Source organism: Camelus dromedarius, chromosome 24 (assembly GCF_036321535.1).
Source record: "Camelus dromedarius isolate mCamDro1 chromosome 24, mCamDro1.pat, whole genome shotgun sequence".
Taxonomy (NCBI): Eukaryota; Metazoa; Chordata; class Mammalia; order Artiodactyla; family Camelidae; genus Camelus; species Camelus dromedarius.
The window spans coordinates 21,622,318-21,640,618 of record NC_087459.1 but is presented as its reverse complement, the minus strand read 5'-3'; the positions used below and the strand labels follow the sequence as shown (position 1 = coordinate 21,640,618).

Sequence of the window (18,301 nt, the reverse complement as noted above, 5' to 3'; positions counted from 1 at the left end):
TTCCCTTTGTGAAATGGACCCCACTTCCCCACCCCTCTAGGCCCAGGGCAGCCCCTCAACTCCAGCCAGTCCTACATAGCTTTTAGGAACCCCTGAGGGGTTAGAGTTCTGCTGCCCAAAGCTCTCTCTTCCACAAGAATGACCTGAGTTCCACTTGCTTGGTTAAGCAAGGGTCAGGGGTCAGCTGCCTCCCATAACTGACTGCCTCCCAAGCTTGATTCTATCCTTCCTCTATTCTTTTTCTTTCCTTTTCATATTTATGGTTATCTTTCCCCACCTGAAATGTTTTTTTCTCTTGTTATTTTCTTCTCTAAGAATTAAAATACAGTCAATAAACAACAGCTTTAAAATTTGTATATTCTTTCAAATTTCAGTGTGTGATTTTTTTAGCTTCATTCACTTTTTAAAAAACTTACTTACTTCTTTAAGCTTTTTTGGGGGGGTAGGTAACTAGGTTTATTTATTTATTTACTTAACTTCGGGTTTTTTTGTTTTTTTTTTTAATGGAGGTGCTAGGGATTGACGCTAACCACATGCACGCTAACCACACTCTACCACTGAGTTATACCCTCCCCCCTCACTTTTTTAACTATGATGGAAAATGTGTATAAAAGTAGAACAGTATAATGAACCCTCATATTCTTGTAAACATAACCCATGTCAACATTTATCAACATGTGACAAACCCAGTTTCACCTATATCTCCGTTCTTCCCATCTTCCCCTCCCCCATTATATTATTTTAAAGCAAATCCCAGACATCATAGCAATTTATTTGTAAAATTCTTTACGATTTACCCAAGATGGAAGGAATCTTTTTTTTTTTTAACATAACCACAGGATATTTGTCGCATCTAAATAAATTATGGTAATGGCTTAGTATTATCCAATACATAGTCCATGTTCAAATTTCCTGGATTGTCTCATAAATGTCTCTATAGTAGGTTTATTGAAATCAGAACCCAAACCAGGTCCACACATTGCTTTTGGTTGTTGAAGTAGGCAGCTTCTGAAGTGGCTCCAAATGACCCCTGCCTCCTGATATTCCCCTCCTCTCTTGGTGTAAGCTGGAACTAGTGATTTGCTTTATAATGAATTGGTAAGTGATGGGATTTCACTTCCGAGACAAGGCTATAAAAGACTGTCACCTCCATCTTCTTTGTCTCTCTCTGGATCTTCTCGGCTCCTCTGATGAAGTGAGATGCCACGTTGTGAACTGCCCAGTGGAAAGGACCACAAGGCAAGGACCTGAGGGTAGCCTCCAGCTAACATCCAGGGAAGGGAAGGACAGAGGTCCACAGACCAACAATCCTCCAGGAACTGAATCCTGCCAATGCCACGTGAGTCAACTTGGGTGCAGATTCTCCTACCCCTTGAGACGACTGCAGCCCTGACCTTGACTGCAGCCGGTGAGAGCCTTTCAGCCCAGACCCCTGACCCACAGAAACTGATATACTACATGTTATTTTTAAACTGCTAGGTCTTCAAGTAACTTATTACACAGCAATGATAACTAATCCTGTTGTTATGCCTCCAAAATTGCTAATCTACAGCAGTTCCCCCACTTTTGTTTCTCTCTCACCAGGCTTGGTTGGGTGTGGAAGATAGAGCTGTGTGTATTATTCAGTGTCCCTCAAAGAATGGCCAGCATTCCCTGGGAGAGAGGGTAGGGAAGGCCATACTAAAAATGCAAATGTTTGGGCTCCTTGGGACCTACTGAATGTCTGCGTGGGGACCAGGAATGTGTAATTTCTAAGAGTATCCCAGGGGACTGTTTTTTCCACTTAAGTTTAGAATCAGATAGACTCGGTTTGGAGACCTGGCTTTACCTCTAGCTGTGGGGCATTGTGTGACCTCACCTCTTTGAGCCTCAGTTTTCTCATCTGCAAGATATTCTCATAGTATTTACTTTGCAGGAGGTTGTGCCTAGCTGCTCCCTTTCCCACTCTCTTGATCCATGGATTCTCTCTCTTTTGAGCGAGAGAAAGGGAGTGAGTGGGTTGTCAGTAGAGTTGGGGGGTAACTGGGCCTAGGGTTGGTTTCACAGGAATCCTCACACACACTCAGTGTTGCTAGTAAACATGTACACTTCAAGTCCTCGCACCAGAGTGGCAAATTGGTTTTCCAGTTTGATGTAGTCCAGGATAGGGATTCCTGACCAAGTGACTGGGGAAATAAATGTTCTCAGAAGGAGAGTGGGGTCCTCAGGACAGGGCAGTGAGGAAAAGCTGAGCAGGTGGTCTTAGCTGGTTATGAGCTTCACCCTAGAGAAAGCTCTGGAGCCCAAAGTGTACTACCAAGTTAGTTCCACCTGGAGGCAAGGGATCTGTCTGTCTTTTATACATCTGGCCTGTCACTGGCCAAGTTCAGCCAAGAGGAGGCCTGCTGGGCAGTTCTCCAGAGGTGGGGACAGGTGGGGGATAGGTGTACTGTTGGTAAAGGGATCTGGGTGGGGCACTGAGAGGGTGCACTACAGTTCACCTTTGCACCCTTCAGATCTACTAGCTTCTCCTACTAAGTTTACTCCATCCAGGTACAGCTTCCCCAGGATTCTGATTGATCTGATCGGAATTTCTGGATAAACTCTCAGAAGAGGAGAATTAGTTCTAGAGACTTAACTGACACTTATCACCTCTTTCTTCTCCCATCCACTCCTTCTAGCCCTCCCCCTTCCCTTCTGCTCCTGGCTTCAGCTAGTATTTCTGCTGGTCTCAATGGTCTGTCTGGTGAGTTGCCTCTTGCCCTCATCTCTGAAGGGTTCGAGCCCCAGTTAACAGGCCCTATCAGACCACAGTACTTGCCCATATACAAATAAAACTCAGCATGGGTGTCTGGAGATGTCCCAGTGGGTCACCTGAAGGCTAAACATATTCCTGCCGCCCATTACATAGTAGTCCTGCTTCCAGTGACGACGGTCTATTACCCCCACCAGCATGGCACATCTTTTCTTTGTCTGGTGGTCTATTGGCAGGAGACCAAAGTGATCAAGTGGTAGGTGTAGCTTAAAATCCAATGGGACTCTTGCTGTGTCCCCTTGTAGAAATGTCCCTCCTCACTCTGGGAATCAGGATCTCTAGACCCACAGGGCCTAAAGTTGGGGGACTGCAAGCATGAATTCTCCAAGGAGGTCACTGGAAGTGATGGTAAGTGGGACCACGCTTGCTTCTACTCCTTGGTTCCCAGACTCATTTACCTATGATTGAAACAGCAGGTGGTGGGGATCCTCCCTAAATTGTTTAAAATTTTAGAGACCTCTTGTCTTAAACTTTTTTTTTTGAGAGCTCTTGTCTTAAACTATTGCATCCATTTTAATACGTGGAAGCTCCCAAAGGCCTCATTCCAAAATAGCTTCATTTGAAAGATTTGTTGTAGATTTGCTTTTTAGTTTTCTATACTATTTCTTTTTTTTTTTTTAATTTTTTAAAGTTATTTATTTGCTTATTGAGGGGGAGGTAATTAGGTTTATTTATTTTTAATGGAGGTACCAGGGATTGAACCCAGGATGTCATGCATGCTAAGCAGGCACTCTCCGACTGAGCTATACCCTGCCCCCCATACTATGTATTTCATGAACATAAAATCTATGGCTGCATGTGAAAAGTATCAGATATTTTTCATAACTGTTTTGTATACATTTGACCTCTAGTACGTACATTTTCAGTCAATATGATGCAATTCATTTGATAATCATTGATCAAGTAACTACTATATTATTGTAGAAGGCTAATGAAATAATATAAAAGGTACTTAAAACTTTAACTACTGCTCCCCTCTATGCTTTAGTTGAGTGCTCATCCTAGTAATCTTCTCAAATGCCTTTCTCCTTAGAAGGCACTATTAAATGGGACCATGTAAGGTTGTAGGCAAGTCAGATCAAAGGCCTGAATTGAGGGTCATAGTCAGAGAACTTCTTAAACCCAGAGATGATCCTCAAAGGTGTTTGTAAATGACCAAACAGGGGGGCCACTGGTCTGACTAAATTGATCGATCATAGCTAATATTCAGAGACTGACAGGAATTTCTCCCCTGAACTAAATGAGGGCAAGTAGAACTTCCAACATAGGTAAATGGGTGTGTCAGTCCTTTGATATCATTGAGATGGCCACCCAAATCTTGAGGGAAATAAACTCCTTGTTTTGTAAACATACTTATTGCAGGACCAGAGGTGTGGCTCCAGAAATAATCCACAACTCACCAAAACCTCCCCTGCTTGTCTTAAGAGACTTGCAAGCATTGAGGGAAAAATAAAAAACAAAAAAGCCTTAAGGGAATGAAGTCATCCTAGGTAACTTGCCTTTCTATGACTTTGAAATGCAAATGTTCTACCTGGTCTTCTCCAAGAACCATTATATCAGCCATTTTTTTAAAATGCAAATTTGAGAAAGGGTAGTGACTTGTCAAGGACAGATGGAAATCTTAAATATCTTCCATAGAAGTTAGTAAAAATGTTTAACCATCTAGATAGGTGACCTTGACTTGTTCCATTTGCCAGAAACCCAATTTGAATCCAACAACTTTTGTAACAGATGGATTTTATATTGTTGTACCTGATTCGTGGTGAAATTTTGAAACGAGAATTATGAGGTATCTGCCTGTTTGTACGTATTTACACGTGTGTTGTAGTTGTATAGTACTGCCAAAATTAATTTGTAAAAGAGCTCTATTTAATTGGCTTAAAGGAGATTAAGTGCTTATATAAATACTCAGGAATATAAAAGAAAATTGGCCATAGTAAATTTCAGATTCACGTGATCTGTGAAATATTCAGTACTGAATTGATGTCTGGTATTGAAGCTAGATTAAACTTGTTGGTTTGATTAATATAAGCATGTCTTTAGAGTCACAAATGTTGAGTAAAACTTCTGTTGTACCTATGTGTACTAGAGGTCAAAAAGACCTTATTATCTGTTGCAAATTTTTCAGTAAGAAAATTAACTTGGTATAATGAAATTCTTATAAGAAATTAAATAGAAATGAGATAAAGAGCTTTGGGGTCAACTATTTAAGAATAATTATCTCAGGAATGTCCACTCAAAAATTATCTCTCCAGGTATTTGGTAACTTGAAATTTTAAAATTGTGCGAAGTTAAGTTAAATGATGGAGGTTTATTAAATGGCTAGGTCATTTCCAGATAAAATAAGATATTGAAATATTAATTACTGAAACATTAATTGGCTTCCCTTTGCAGAAAAACTAAAGGTATTTAGGACTATTGATGAATATATTTAGTGCCAAAATGGAATATTTCCTATAAAAAAGCACATGGTTTTTAGAAATTATTATTGGTATTTATGTTTGCCAGTCTACAGAATGCTAACATAAAAGACAGTTCATAATTGCTTACTTCTCAAAGTTTTCACTAGAAATTAAGGCTTTTAAGGGTTAAAAATTACAATATAGGTAATTAAAGCTACTAAAATAATAAGGGTAACATTTTGGGATGCCAGGAAAGTAGGATGTGTGCTTCAGTAAAAGAAAATGAGGAATGGAATTGTGAAGGAAAAGCCTGGCTGGTCTAACAAGATAACTCACAAGTCTAGGAATGTGAAGGAGAGGCTGGGCTGGGCTAACAAGATAACTCACAAATCTAAGTATCCGAATACTGATCTGAGTTCTGCTGGACTAACTTGTAAATCTAAGTTAATTAGTGTTGGTTTGCTGTTTATTTTTTTTTTTCACTAGCCAGCTGGATTTTCAAAGATATATATCTGGCTTTGGAATGTTGGTTTGCTGCCTCCCTGCCTCCACTTTTGTGATAATGATGCTGCTAAAGCTGTTCCATGCCTATTGGCCGAATACCCCAAGCTTGTACTTTGCCTATGAAACCTCTTGCGCACATCTTGGAGGTGCTCAGAGCTTCAGAGCAGAAGCCCCTCTGAGCCCTCCGGCGTAATACATCTGAGTACTTCAACCCTCCGAGTGGTGCTTGTTTCTTGGCTAGCCTGTCGTTTCCGTAACAGAATTGCATTTTGTTAAGGGAGAAAATAGGTTTGTCCTATAGTTGATAGTTTCTGGATGGAAAAAAAATAAGGGACAAACTGATACGGATACATAAAGTGATGGAAGTTTTGGTGGAAGAGGAACCCTGGGGAAAGAGCTTTGTGCATGATCAGGATTGGTTACATTTAGATTGATTTAAATAAGTAAATGTATTTGGTTGTTAAAAGTAAGCTAACACAAAGCTGGAATTTGATTCTCTGTTTAAAGGACACAGTTTTCTTAAAATGTTAACGTGCTTTCAGTAACAGATTGTAAAGTTTCTTTACCTTTTGAGTGACCTGTATTTGCCTTTGAATTATTTTATTATTATTTTGGCTTAATGAATAAGTATTGTTTCTTAGTGACCTGTGATCTTATCTGAGCAAGTGTTTTGAAACCTGCCAAGTATCTAATTTTAATTGAAGTTCTTTTGACTTCCAGCTAATTTTGGGATGCTTCAGAAGGCCCCTGAAACATCCCAAAGAGAAATTTCAAACCAGTTAGTTTCATTTGCTATGTTAAATTATTGTGCAGTGAGTAATCTTAAGTTATGTTTCATGGGAAAATGTTATGGAAACTCTATGGAACTCCTAAAAATCTGGTATATCCTGGTAAAACGCTATCAGTCATAATTCTAGTTATTATCTTAAAATGTTATATGTCAAAACAGTAACACAGTTTCTTATCAATTATTTTGTAATCAGGTTTTTAACTACCTTCTTAAATCTTTTGTCATCCATAGGCAGTTACGATTTTACTCTGTTGCCTTTGAAAAATGCTTTCTCTTCAGGAGGATTTATAGAAAGGACTTTTTGACAAATACAGGTTTGTGATAACCTGTACTTTTTTTTTTCCTGGCCTTTTGGGAATTCAGTCTGAGACTCCTTCTGAGGAATTCCAACACAGCCAATTTTAAAAAGTCTCTAAGATCAATAAATCAGGCTTACAAAGAAATTAGTCTTGACTTGGCTGTGTTTGGTGGAGATAAGGTGAATTTTAGAGAGAAATATTATGTTACAGTATATATTAAATTCTAGTTTGGTTAATTGAAGACTGTATTTATGAAAGTTATTGTGTTAGCCACACTTTTCCCCTGATGTTCAGGGTGAAAAGAAAATTATCTAGTGGAGTTACCACAGAGTGTAACTCCTCATAGCGTATTATTGCTTGCTTTAGGTTTGATGCTAAAAGCACATGTGCAATGTTTGTGACAATTGGGTATAATCGATAAAATGATCCCCATTAATATACTTCTGAGCCTGTTCATGAGATCTGATTAGTTTCCCCAAGCGTGGATACCTAGGCAAATATAAAGGAGGACTAGCACCGAGGGACGTGATCTGAACCTGAAGCAAGCAGCTAAAACACCCCGGCATCAAGGGACAGATATGTTGATCATCAGTGCTTTCTATTGAAATATTTGCAATCAAAAGGAGAAAAATCTGCACACACTAGTATGGGGAAGTCATTCTGGCTTATACATGATTTAACTTCAACTTTACTGACCAAAGCAGCCTGTTTTGTGGCCCTTCGAACATGCATTGAACATCTGCTTTGGCCTTTGAGGAGGACAATGCACTTGAAAGTCAGAAAGGAGTAACTGTAGTTCAGAAATCCAAGGTAAAACTAGGTGGACATAGTGGATGTGATTTTAGACAAGTTTCTAGACAAATGGATACCTGGCCACAAGTCTCCACAAATCACCAGGTCCAGATTCATTATCCTGAATTTCTCAGGGAATGAGATCTATTTTGTAATTAAAGTTCAGGTTGTCACTCCAACTACCTCTAATTGGGTCTGTCGCACCAAAATGGCAGATCACAAGATTGAGACCTTAATCATACTAGATTCGGATCCAGGACTTGGAACTCAGGAATATTTTCAATTCCGTGTCCATTCCTCAAGTTGAAGCAGGACTACACCCCATTTCAGCAGGAAGTAGACAGAGCGGTCATCATCCCATTCCCTCAGAGCTGGGAAAAAACTGAAAGAGAAATGGGAACTGAAACCAAGTACCTCTGCTGAGTTTATGATTAACCTCTCTATCCAAAATGCTATTCCCTGTTCTCAAGATTGAGGAGTATCAAAGAAAAGGGAGATTGAAACGGCTGGACCCTGGGGGTTCTCCCTGGTACAAATCCTTTCCGTGACCCAGTTTCTGTTTTGTAAGAAATATGCTTCATTCAGCCTCCTTGACCTTCCCTGAGTTCCAAAGGGCAGACTCAAACAGTTGCTAATCAGGGAAGGGAGGGGATGCAGAGACCTGGGAGGAATTGTCAATTAACGATAATGTAGCCTTAAGGCAGGGTCCTGGTCCCTCCTCAGGGCATATGCATAACAATTCTTTGAGTTCTTCTGTAGGAACTAAGGCCCCCACCCATGTGGAAGTTGGCAACTTCAGGCTGAGCACAAGATTCCTGGAACACCGCCCTGTTAACCTCACCACCAACCAATCAGAAGAAAGTTACACACCCTGCTGCCCTCACCCCAAGGTTTGTCTAGAAAAACTTCCTCCAAAACCACTGGGGATTTGGGGTTTTTCAAACACAAGCTGCCCATCCTTTCTTGGCCCTGCAATAAACCTTTCTCTGCTCCACACTCTGATGATTCAGTTTGTTTGGCCTCACTATGCATCAGCCATATGAACTTCTGTTCGGTAATATGTCTGGGTCCCAGCAGCATGAATTAGCCATTGGTTTAAGGTGTGTACCTCATCCTGAAGAATGGTGCTGTATTCTTCCCACGCTGGCATCTCAGCCGTGCCTTCCAAAGGCAGTACAGCATCCTAAGAGGCCATCAGCATCAGTGTGTCCACCACCACATTTCCATTGCTGTCAAGTGGGTGCCTCAGTCCAGTCCGAGGGAGGAGGCAGCTGGGAGTCATTAGCAGCCAATACTCACACCAGCTGGGAGATGGGCGCACTACCAGTAAAGGGGATCTGGGTGGGACACCACCTGTATTCACTACAGGATTTAATTGAAATTTTCCATGTAATTTTCCAGCTGTCCCAATACCTTTTAAAATGTTAAAATAAATAGTTTATCCTTATTCTTCTTTGTATGAAATGTCCCTTTTATCACATCCCAAATTCCTGTCTACATGGCTCTATTCCTGGTCTTTCTCTTCTGTTCCACTGACCTACCTGTTCAGTTCTGCATCTCTGGCACTCAGTGTTTAGTATAGTTTTAGGGTCATTTTTGTTCCTTGGTAGGTCTATTCATCTGATTAGACTGTGTTCATGTGTCACGTCGCTTGGGAAGTTTGGGTCACGCAGTGGGAATTCAGTATGAAATTGTGAACGGAGGACAGGCTTCCTGGTTTTTCTCCACTTCCTCCCGATTTTAAAACCAACACCCCATTCTCCCATCCAACTCTGCTCCTGGTCTGTGCTCTTCCTCTTCCTCTGGCCCTTCTCATCAAGCCCAGGGCTTCTCAGGAAGCAGAGGCAAAGCTTGGCTGGATTCCAGAGGGTGCCAAGGACTGGACTGGGGCGGGGTTAGGACATATACACAGAGCTTGCTGGCTCAGTGGCTCCCACTTGGTCACCGTGGTGTCCAACCATTGTCTTCCTGCATGGGGACAGATGGTGGTGCAGACTCTGGGACACTAAAAGAGCTATGTTTGGGGATGACAGGGAACAGCCTGGACAGTGGAGCCAGTCCCCTGAGTTCAAGACCTCTAAAGTTCATTCTCTGTGTAATCTTGGTAAGTCACCAAACCTCTCTGAACCTCATCTGTGAAAATGGGAAGAATAATAAAACCTACTTCCCAGGGTCATTACAAGGGTTACATGAGATAATATCTATATATAAAGTGACTGATAACATAATAGAGGCTAAAAAATATGATTCTTTTCCTCCCTCTGCATTTCATCTGTGAAATGGTGATGACAGCCCCTTATCAGTTTCCTTGAAGGGAACCCAGGGTGACAAGGGCTGTGGAAAGGGCTCATAGGCTGGAAAGTGTCGAACCCCAGAGACTAGAGCCGGTGATAAAGGTAAAGAGCCCTGGCTCCAGAGCTTGGGTTCAAACCGTAGTAGTTGCTCCCTACTAGTTGTGTAACCCTGAACTAATCACTTAACCTTGCTGTGCCTCAATTTCCTCATCTGTAAAATGGGAAAACAGTACTATCCATCCCATGGGGTTTTGTAAAGGAAATATGAGTTATTACACAGTTATTACGCAGGCCCTTAGGCAGCGCTGGAGAAATGTTAGTGATGATATTGATAAATAAGTTTGAGCCGCAAGGCTGTGCCTCCCAGGAGGGCAGGATGCCCCTAAATCGGGTTCACCACCCCCCAGCCTCTGGAACAGTGCTGCAGAGGCTCAGGGAATCAATAAAAATTGGGCTATGCTGCTCATCCTGCTGGTCCTTACATTGAGGGCTTCTCTTCCACACGCCCTCACTGCCCAATCAGCCCTCCTCCCCGTCACTGACATGGGCACACCTTGAGATCAGGTGCAGACCAGACTCCTTGGCCTGGCTTGCAGAGCCCCCGTCTTCCTTCACCCATCACTCACTGAGGTGTCTCCTTTGAGGGTGGCCTGGGGCTAGGGCTGTAGAGATGACAAGTCCCTGTCCCCTGTCGTGTAGGGAGAGAGTCAAGGAAACTGAGAATTACAATGCAGGGTGATCGGTAGGCAGAGAGGGGAGTTAAGGGGCTGCCAGAATCCTGAGGGGGCAGAGGAGACAAAGTTTCCCCGAGGAGGTAAAACCCAAGTTGAAGGTTAAAGTATGAGAGAGATTGTGTCAAGTGAAGGGGGAGCAGGAGCACTTTCTATGCAGGGACAGTGATAGGAGGGGCTGGTGCTGAGCAGGCATGAGGAGTAGGTTTCGTGGCTGAGATAGAAGGTGGGGAAAAGCAAGACGTGCGGTGCAAGGCTGTGCAGGGAATGGGTTATTGAAGGCCTTGAAAGCTGGGCTACAGAGTTGGTACTTCATCCAGAGGGCGCTGGGGAGTCAAGGAAAGGTGGGGGGGGGGGATGGCGAGAGGGGATAAGGCGACCCTTGCTCTTCCCCTTCTTGTCATACCTCACCAACAACCAATCTCTTTGTCTACTGCCCTTGTTTGTTCCTGAAACCTGCCAAGCATGCTCCCACCTCAGGGCCATTGCACTTGCTGTTCTCTTTGCCTGGAGAGGTAAAGATGAAGATTTGCAGTCAGGGGTGGGTGGGAATGGGATTTGGCTTAATATTGGGGTCAGGGTGGGGATCTGGCTTGGAGTTCTTGTTTGTTTGTTCTGAATGGGCCTCATTATATGACCTGCAGGATGACATTAGGGTCATGCTTGAGTGTGCTGGTGGATGGACAACAGATCTCTTGGGAGCAGTAGTGTGGTTGGTGGGGATTGGGCTCCAAGCATGGGGTGGTGGGGAACTGACGTTTTTGCCATCGGTTGGGGGCATTATGTAACATTGAGGCAAAGCTTGAGGGGCCCAGAAGGGGCTTCATAGCAGGGGCCAAGGCACTAGGTGGGTGAAGTCAGCAAGAGCCTAGGAGGTGGAAATGATTATTCCAGTTTCCAGATGAGGAAACAAACTGAGGCTCAGGGAGGTTCGGTAATTCTAAGTTGCTAGGATTTCCCAGGCATCAGCTTCTGGTGAGACCAAAGTAGAGATGGAGACAGGTGGGCTGCAAGGTGGGGCAGGGCGGGGTGGCAGAACTAATGATCTCTGCCAAGACAGACACCTTGGTCAAATGGAGCTGGGTCTGTGATAGGGGCCAGTTCCTCCAGCTGTGAAGGGCAGCTGGGGGTCCAGAGAGAGAGAAAGTGAAGTCCCTAAGAGGAGTGGAAGGTGGTGGGGTTGGGTGAGGGCGAGCCCGCCCTCTGGGGTGAGGCTCAGCCCCACGTACACTGTCCACACGTGAATAGCACCAGATCAAGTATCTGCCTCCTTCTTTCCATCCTCTGCTCCTGCCCTCCTCCTCCTCTTCCTCCTCCTCCTCCACTACCTGGCCTGGCCCACGCCTCAGTGCGCCACCTCAATGAGCCTGGTCTAATCCCCTGACATCACCACCTGCCCAGCACAGGCCCTGCCTGGCAACCCTGGCAGCCCCTGGCCTTGGAGACCCAGTTTAGGATTCCCCACCGCAGAATCCATCTTTCCCTCAACGTCTTCCCTCCTTCAGCTCACAGTTCAGATCGGGGACACCCCAGATCCAGTCCCAAGCTGGGGGGCAGGAGTCTAGGATCTGTCCTGGCCTGGCTGTGTGACTCCAGGTAAGTAGCTGCCCCTCTGGGCCTCAGGCGCCTTATCTAAGTCTCCTCTACCCCCAGCTAGTCACATTAACCTGTTTTGGCTTCTTCTCAGCACCTTGTAACTTTAGGAAATTTTGTTTTTTTAATCTGTTCACATGTTTCTTGCTGGTCTCCCCACTAGACTGTGTGCCCCTATTCACCCCCATCCCAGCACACAGCAGGGCCTCCACTGATAACTGCTGACTGAATGTGGACATGGGTGAATGAATGAACAGATTGTAGCTCCTGCCTTAGCAGGAAGGGTGTGTTCCTTCTCCCTCCACACCAGCCCCAGTGTGGGTGAGGGGGGAGGTAGAGCTGTATTCTAGCCCCGAACTGGATGGAAGCAAAGTGGGGCGTCTGGCTGACCTCTGACTCAGCAGGTGGGCAGGGGCTGAGAACTGAATCTCCCTTAAGGAGAGATTGGGAAAGGTCTGGAGAAGGACTATGACGCTGGACCTATCTCTCTGTCCTTCCCCTCTGTCACAAGGCTTCCCCAGGGGTAGGGTGGGGTGGAGTAGGGTGGGGGAGAGGGCCTCAGGTATGTGTCTGTGTGTCCCTGTGTACTGTACCTGGGCAGAAAGCCTCTGCTGGCCTAAGATCTTGCAGGACAGCAAGGTCATGGCTAGATTTCAGGACTCCTCACCTCCAGCTGCACGTATCTGCACATGCATGGGCATGTGTGTGTGTACACGCCATGTGTGTACGTGTTTGTTCCGAGCATGTGCCTCTGGTGGGGCCTCCGGTGGAGCATCTGGGTGTGGCTGGGTGTTCATGTGCATCTGCAGGGACACATGTGCACTCGTCTGTTTGGCTCTCCCCGACGTAGTGTGTGGTACCACACGGGTGTAGGCATGTCCACTAGAGTGTCAGCTCCACGAGGGCAGGGATTCGTGTCTGACTTGTTCCCTCCCCTATCCCAGCACCCAGAACAGGGACCAGCACACTACAGGGGTCAATATATACTTGACTGAATGAATGGATGAACGTGTGTGCACATGTCTGGTGTGTGCCCACTTGCCAACTCGTGTGTAGACGTGCACATGCTCCTGTGTCTAAGGGTGCACCTGGGTGTGGGTGATGTCGCTCACACACCACCCTTCCTGTCCCTTTTCCAAACTCCTTTGGAGCCAGGGCCCAATGCCTGGGTCCCTGTGGGGCGGAGCAGGGGGCCGCCTCCTCACGGGAAACTGGATCCCAGGACGTGCAGAGCAGCAGGGAGCAGGGCGGCCCCTTTGTCCCCCGATAATCCCCTCCCTGCCTTGCCCCCTTCCTCCCAGCAACCAGGGTTTAAGGTCGATTTTGGGGGCTGAAGGGGACTAGGATGTCACCTTCCCAACCTCTCACCTTCCTCTGGGGCATCTGCACCTTCCCCACCCCACCCCCAGGGTATGATTCCTTCCCTCCCTGGTGGACAGCCCTAGTGCTCAGCTCCAGGTATAAAGCCACCTGAGTGGGTGGGAGGACAGGTGCCCCAGAACTACCCAGAGGCTGCCGAGAGGAAGGAGTGAAGACGAGAGCATGAGCTGCCAGCTAGGTGAGTGACGGGGGCAAGGCACCAGGGTCCTGAGACCAGCAGGTGAGGGGGGACTGCCCGGGCCCTCTGGCCCGTCTGACTCGTGTGCCTGGCTGTTTTTGCATCTGCTGAGAACCTCCAAAGCCTTACACACAGAAGGCTTCATTTATCATTCATTCATTCATTCATTCATTCAAGAAATAATTATTGAGTGCTTATTATGTGCTAGGTAGTATTCTAAGTATCTGGGAACACGGTAGTAAATGGAGATTTCATTCTGCAGCCAATACATGTAATAAATAAGGAAATTATAATTCCAGTGTAATAGAAGGTGACGTGTGATCCAAGTTTGTTGAATGAATGAATGAAAGGGCCTTCACCTTCCGGGAATTTAGAAATGTAGACAGGGAAGCAAAGGAGGCCATCCTGGTTTCCCTCTTGTCTCTATCACTGCTGGTGACCTTAGGTAATTCCCCTCCTCTCTGAGCCTCACACCGTCGGTGGGAAGGTAAACTGGGCCTGACTTTTGAGAAGACAATTTGGCAGCATTTACTCAAATTTAAAATGAACATCCCTCCCAGCAGATATTCCCACTTTCAGCAGTGCCCAAAGAGGCTGGGATAAGGATGTTCATGACAGCATCCATTCATTCAACAAATATTTATTGAGCTCAGCTAGGTGCTGGGGAAGCAGCAGTGAATGAAGCAGGTGAGGTTTCCTCTTTCCTAGAGCCAACATTCTAAGGCGAGAGACAGCCACAAGCAAGTAGCCAAATAAATAAGGTAGCTGCAAACAGCAGGAGGCTCTGAAGACTGTGCAGCGGGGAGAGGGAAGGGCTTTTGAGCTGAGGCCTGAAGAACCAGAAGGAGCCAGCCTTGAGAAAGTGTGGGGGTGATCCTGCCAGAGCCCAGCAAGGGCGAAGCCTGAGTTGGGGATGCTTCAGGATGCTTCAGATGCCTCAGAGCCCACACTGGCTTTCACCGTGTTAGGTGGGAGCCATGGGGAGGTTTGGGCAGAGGAGGGACCTAGCTGGACTTGGGGAGCTGCGAGGTGGCGGAGGGAGGCAAGAGAGGAGGCAGAGACCCCAGGGGAGGTTACGGTAACATCCAGGCAGGAAGTGCCGGTAGCAGTCGGAGGAGGAGAGTAGTTGGATTTTGGATACATCTTTTCAAACTTTAAAGTATAAGGGGGGTAGGGGGTACAGCTCAGTGGCAGAGCATATGCTTTTTATTATAACTAGCAAAAAGTATAGGGAAAGGGGACAAGTCTTGAGCTCAATGAATTTTCACAAGGTCAACATATCCTTATCATAAGTGCTCAGATCAAGAAACATAGACCTCTTGGTCACCTTTAAAGGACAGAGCCAACAGAATCTACTGTAGGTTGAATTTGGAGAAAAGGAGAGAATGAGGCATCCAAGAGGACCCCATGGTTTTGACCTGAGCACCTGAACATAGACGTGCTCTTTCCTGAGGTGGGGAAGTCTGCGGGGCAGGGGGCAGGGAAGAGGGGATCTAGATCTGAGCATTGGATATTTTGAATTTGAGATGCTTACTAATATCCAATGGAAAATGTCAAGTGGGAAGTTGAATATGTGGGTCTGGGGTTCAGGGGAATGTTCTGGGCTGGAAATAATCTCCTTACAGAGTGGTTCTGCCCTGACTCGGACACACAAGATCGTTCGTTGTAGGCCACAAAGGTTGTACCCATTCGAGAAGCTGTTTTGACAAATGAATGAATTGGCAGGCGAAGACGGGGCCTTAGTGCTGACCTCTGATTTCTTTTGCCAGCCATCCTCTGCCTGCTGACCCTGCTGCTGCCACCCCTCAGTCGGGGGGCCCCCATGTCCCCAGCTGAGCGCATCACTCAAGCCTACAACCTGGCGCTTTCCATGCAGGAGAATATGTCAACACTGCTGCAGACTTACGTGAGTGACATGCGCAGGGGATGAGGGGAGAGGGCGCTGCCCTTCTGGCCCAGCCCTGGGTAGGGGAAGCACAGAAAGGCCAGAAGGCTCCTCCGTGGGTCCAGGTACAGGGGCTCTGCCAACTAGAGACACACCCACAAGAACGCTGTCACTGATGGCTGGGTGACCTTGGGCAAGTCATTCCTTCTCTCCGGACTCAGCTTCCTCATCTGCCAAATAGGATGGTGAGCCTGCCTTGGCTGACCTCTCAGGACTGGTAGAAGATTCAAAGGAAGCACACAGAGGCAAGGGCTTGATGGGGTCATGGTTCTTTCCACAACCATCTCTGTGCTTTCTTGAGCCCTATGCCATGCTGGGAACTCTATCCTCATTATTTTACTGATTCCTCAAATAGTTCTGTGAGGTGGAATTATCACCCATTTTATAGATAAGGAAACTGAGTTTTAGAGAAGGTGGATAATTTGCCTGAGATCACAAAACTCTAGAAGTTCAAACTGGCAGCCTGCTGGCTGGGTCTGACCCACAGGTGTTTTCTGTTTGGGCCACGCAGTCAAGTTTTGAGTATGAATGTCTGTCAAAAAACAGGCATGGGGATCTTGTTGGCCTCCAGCCCCTCTCCATGTTTGTCCTACCTTCTTCCCAAGTGACCTGATCTACCTGGTCCCTGGAGGCCCCAGTTCGTGACTCTTCTACTGTACTATATTCTATGTCCATGTGAAGTTACTTAATCTAGTTTCTAGTCCATATCTGCCACCAGTCCCTGGGTTTCTTTGGGCACCCTGAGCCTCAGTTTCCCCACTTGTAAGATTGGGTGGAGGACTAGGTGATCTGTCAGTTAGGGGTTTTATCAGTGTACACTAAAATTCTGTGCATCTAGGTTTGTGGAGGTGAGAATTTGAATGGAGAAGTCACTCAACTAAACTCAATAATACTAAGAATTATTTATTAATGATTATAATAAAGTGAACAGGGGGAGGGTATAGCTCAAGTGGTAGAGTGTGTGCATAGCATGCACAAGGTCTTGGGTTTGATCCCCGGTACCTCCTCTAATAACAAATAAATAAAATAAATTACCTCCCCCCAATTTTTTTTTAAATAATAAAATGAACAAACACAAACCACTAAATGCCATAAATAAAAAGGAAACAGGGATGTAAATTGTCAAGAATATATTGTCAATAATGTATTTAGATTGAAAATGTTGTCCTGAGTAATATAATCATAGTGTTCATGATATAAATACAAATATATCATTAGTGAATGGTATTAGTGCCCTTATTGTATGTCAGGTGCCCTGCTAAGTGCTTTATATAAATTACTTCTTACCATCTTCACTGTAACAGTGCCACGTGGGAATTACTGAAGCTGCGATTCAAAGTTGCACAACTCGTATGCAGAAGCAGCCGAGATGGAACCTAACAGAGCCCAGGCTCTGTGCTAGAACATTCCACCAACTCCCTGAGAGGCAGGGAATGGCAACTGGGAAGATGCCAGTCTCATGGGAGACAGTCAGGGGAGCCCCAGGACAGCCTTTCAGTCCTCTCACTCCTATTTGTCTCTGTCCCTCATGCAGCTCCAGGCTCAAGGCAGCCCCTTTAGTGACCCTGGTTTCTCAGCCCCAGAGCTCCAGCTCAGCAGTCTGCCTCCTGCTGACATCTCCTTCAAGACCTGGAATGCCCTGGATGATGGGGAGCGTCTGAGCCGTGTCCAAGGGGCCTTCCTGGCCTTGACCCAGCACCTCCAGCTCGTGGGGGACGACCAAAGAGACCTGAACCCTGACAATCCCATCCTGCTGGCTCAGCTCAGGGATGCAAGGCTTAGGGCCCAAGGCATGCTGGGCAACGTGGCTGCCATCATGACTGCCCTGGGTCTGCCCAACCCCCGAGCAGAGGATACTCTTGGACTTGTTCCCTTTGGGGCCTCGGCTTTCGAGCGGAAATGTCGAGGCTACATAGTAATCCGGGAATATGGCCACTGGACAGACCGAGCTGTGAGAGACTTGGCTCTGTTCAAGGCCAAATACCCTTCATAAAGGAGGTGGGACTTCGGGTCAGAGGCTGCAACACTTCCCCTTTCACAATGGTTTCTTTTCTGCCTTGCTTCTTGGGTAGTAAGGAGACACATCTCGTTTAGCAGACAGGGCTTCTGTGATATGGATTTGGGAACATCTCCTGGGAACTAGGCCTCAAGTCCCTATTGCCTGGGCCTTCCTGCCTAGGTCCTATGGCCTCCCTTCCAGATCTGGGTGGCATTCTGTGGATATCATCTCATGGATTACCAGTCCAGTGGCACTGGTTATCCGCTTCCTGGGTGGAAATAACTATCTCTTTGAAGAGGCTTCACCTCCCACTCTACAGGGAGAGTAAAGTTGGTCTCCTCCCTGGGCTCTCCCCGAGATCTTCCCCTTCATGTAACTTTGTGGAAGTCCAGGGGCTCTCTCCTGTCTACCTCACTTGCTATATGAAGATGTGGGCTTTCTAAGCAAACAGGCCTCCCTTCTTGTGGAAGTTCATTTCCTCCCCTAGTCTACCTCTCTGACTGTGGCCACTGTTCCAACTTCCCATCTTAAGGTGTTTCACTTCCTAATCAATGGATGTCAAATTCTTGAAAAACTAAGGACTCATGTCACATGTTTCCT

General features: G+C 45.9%; 1 protein-coding gene across 1 annotated transcript; it reads left to right on the top strand.

Annotated features, from left to right (window-relative positions):
* Window positions 1–15,513: 15,513 nt before the first annotated feature.
* Window positions 15,514–17,695, top strand: LOC105102724 (cardiotrophin-2; the record flags this gene model as incomplete). The annotated part of the gene is made up of 2 exons (XM_031432876.1): window positions 15,514–15,663; window positions 17,237–17,695. Coding segments are annotated over 2 exons (609 nt in total), but the record flags the coding sequence as incomplete, so codon positions are not given.
* Window positions 17,696–18,301: the final 606 nt, after the last annotated feature.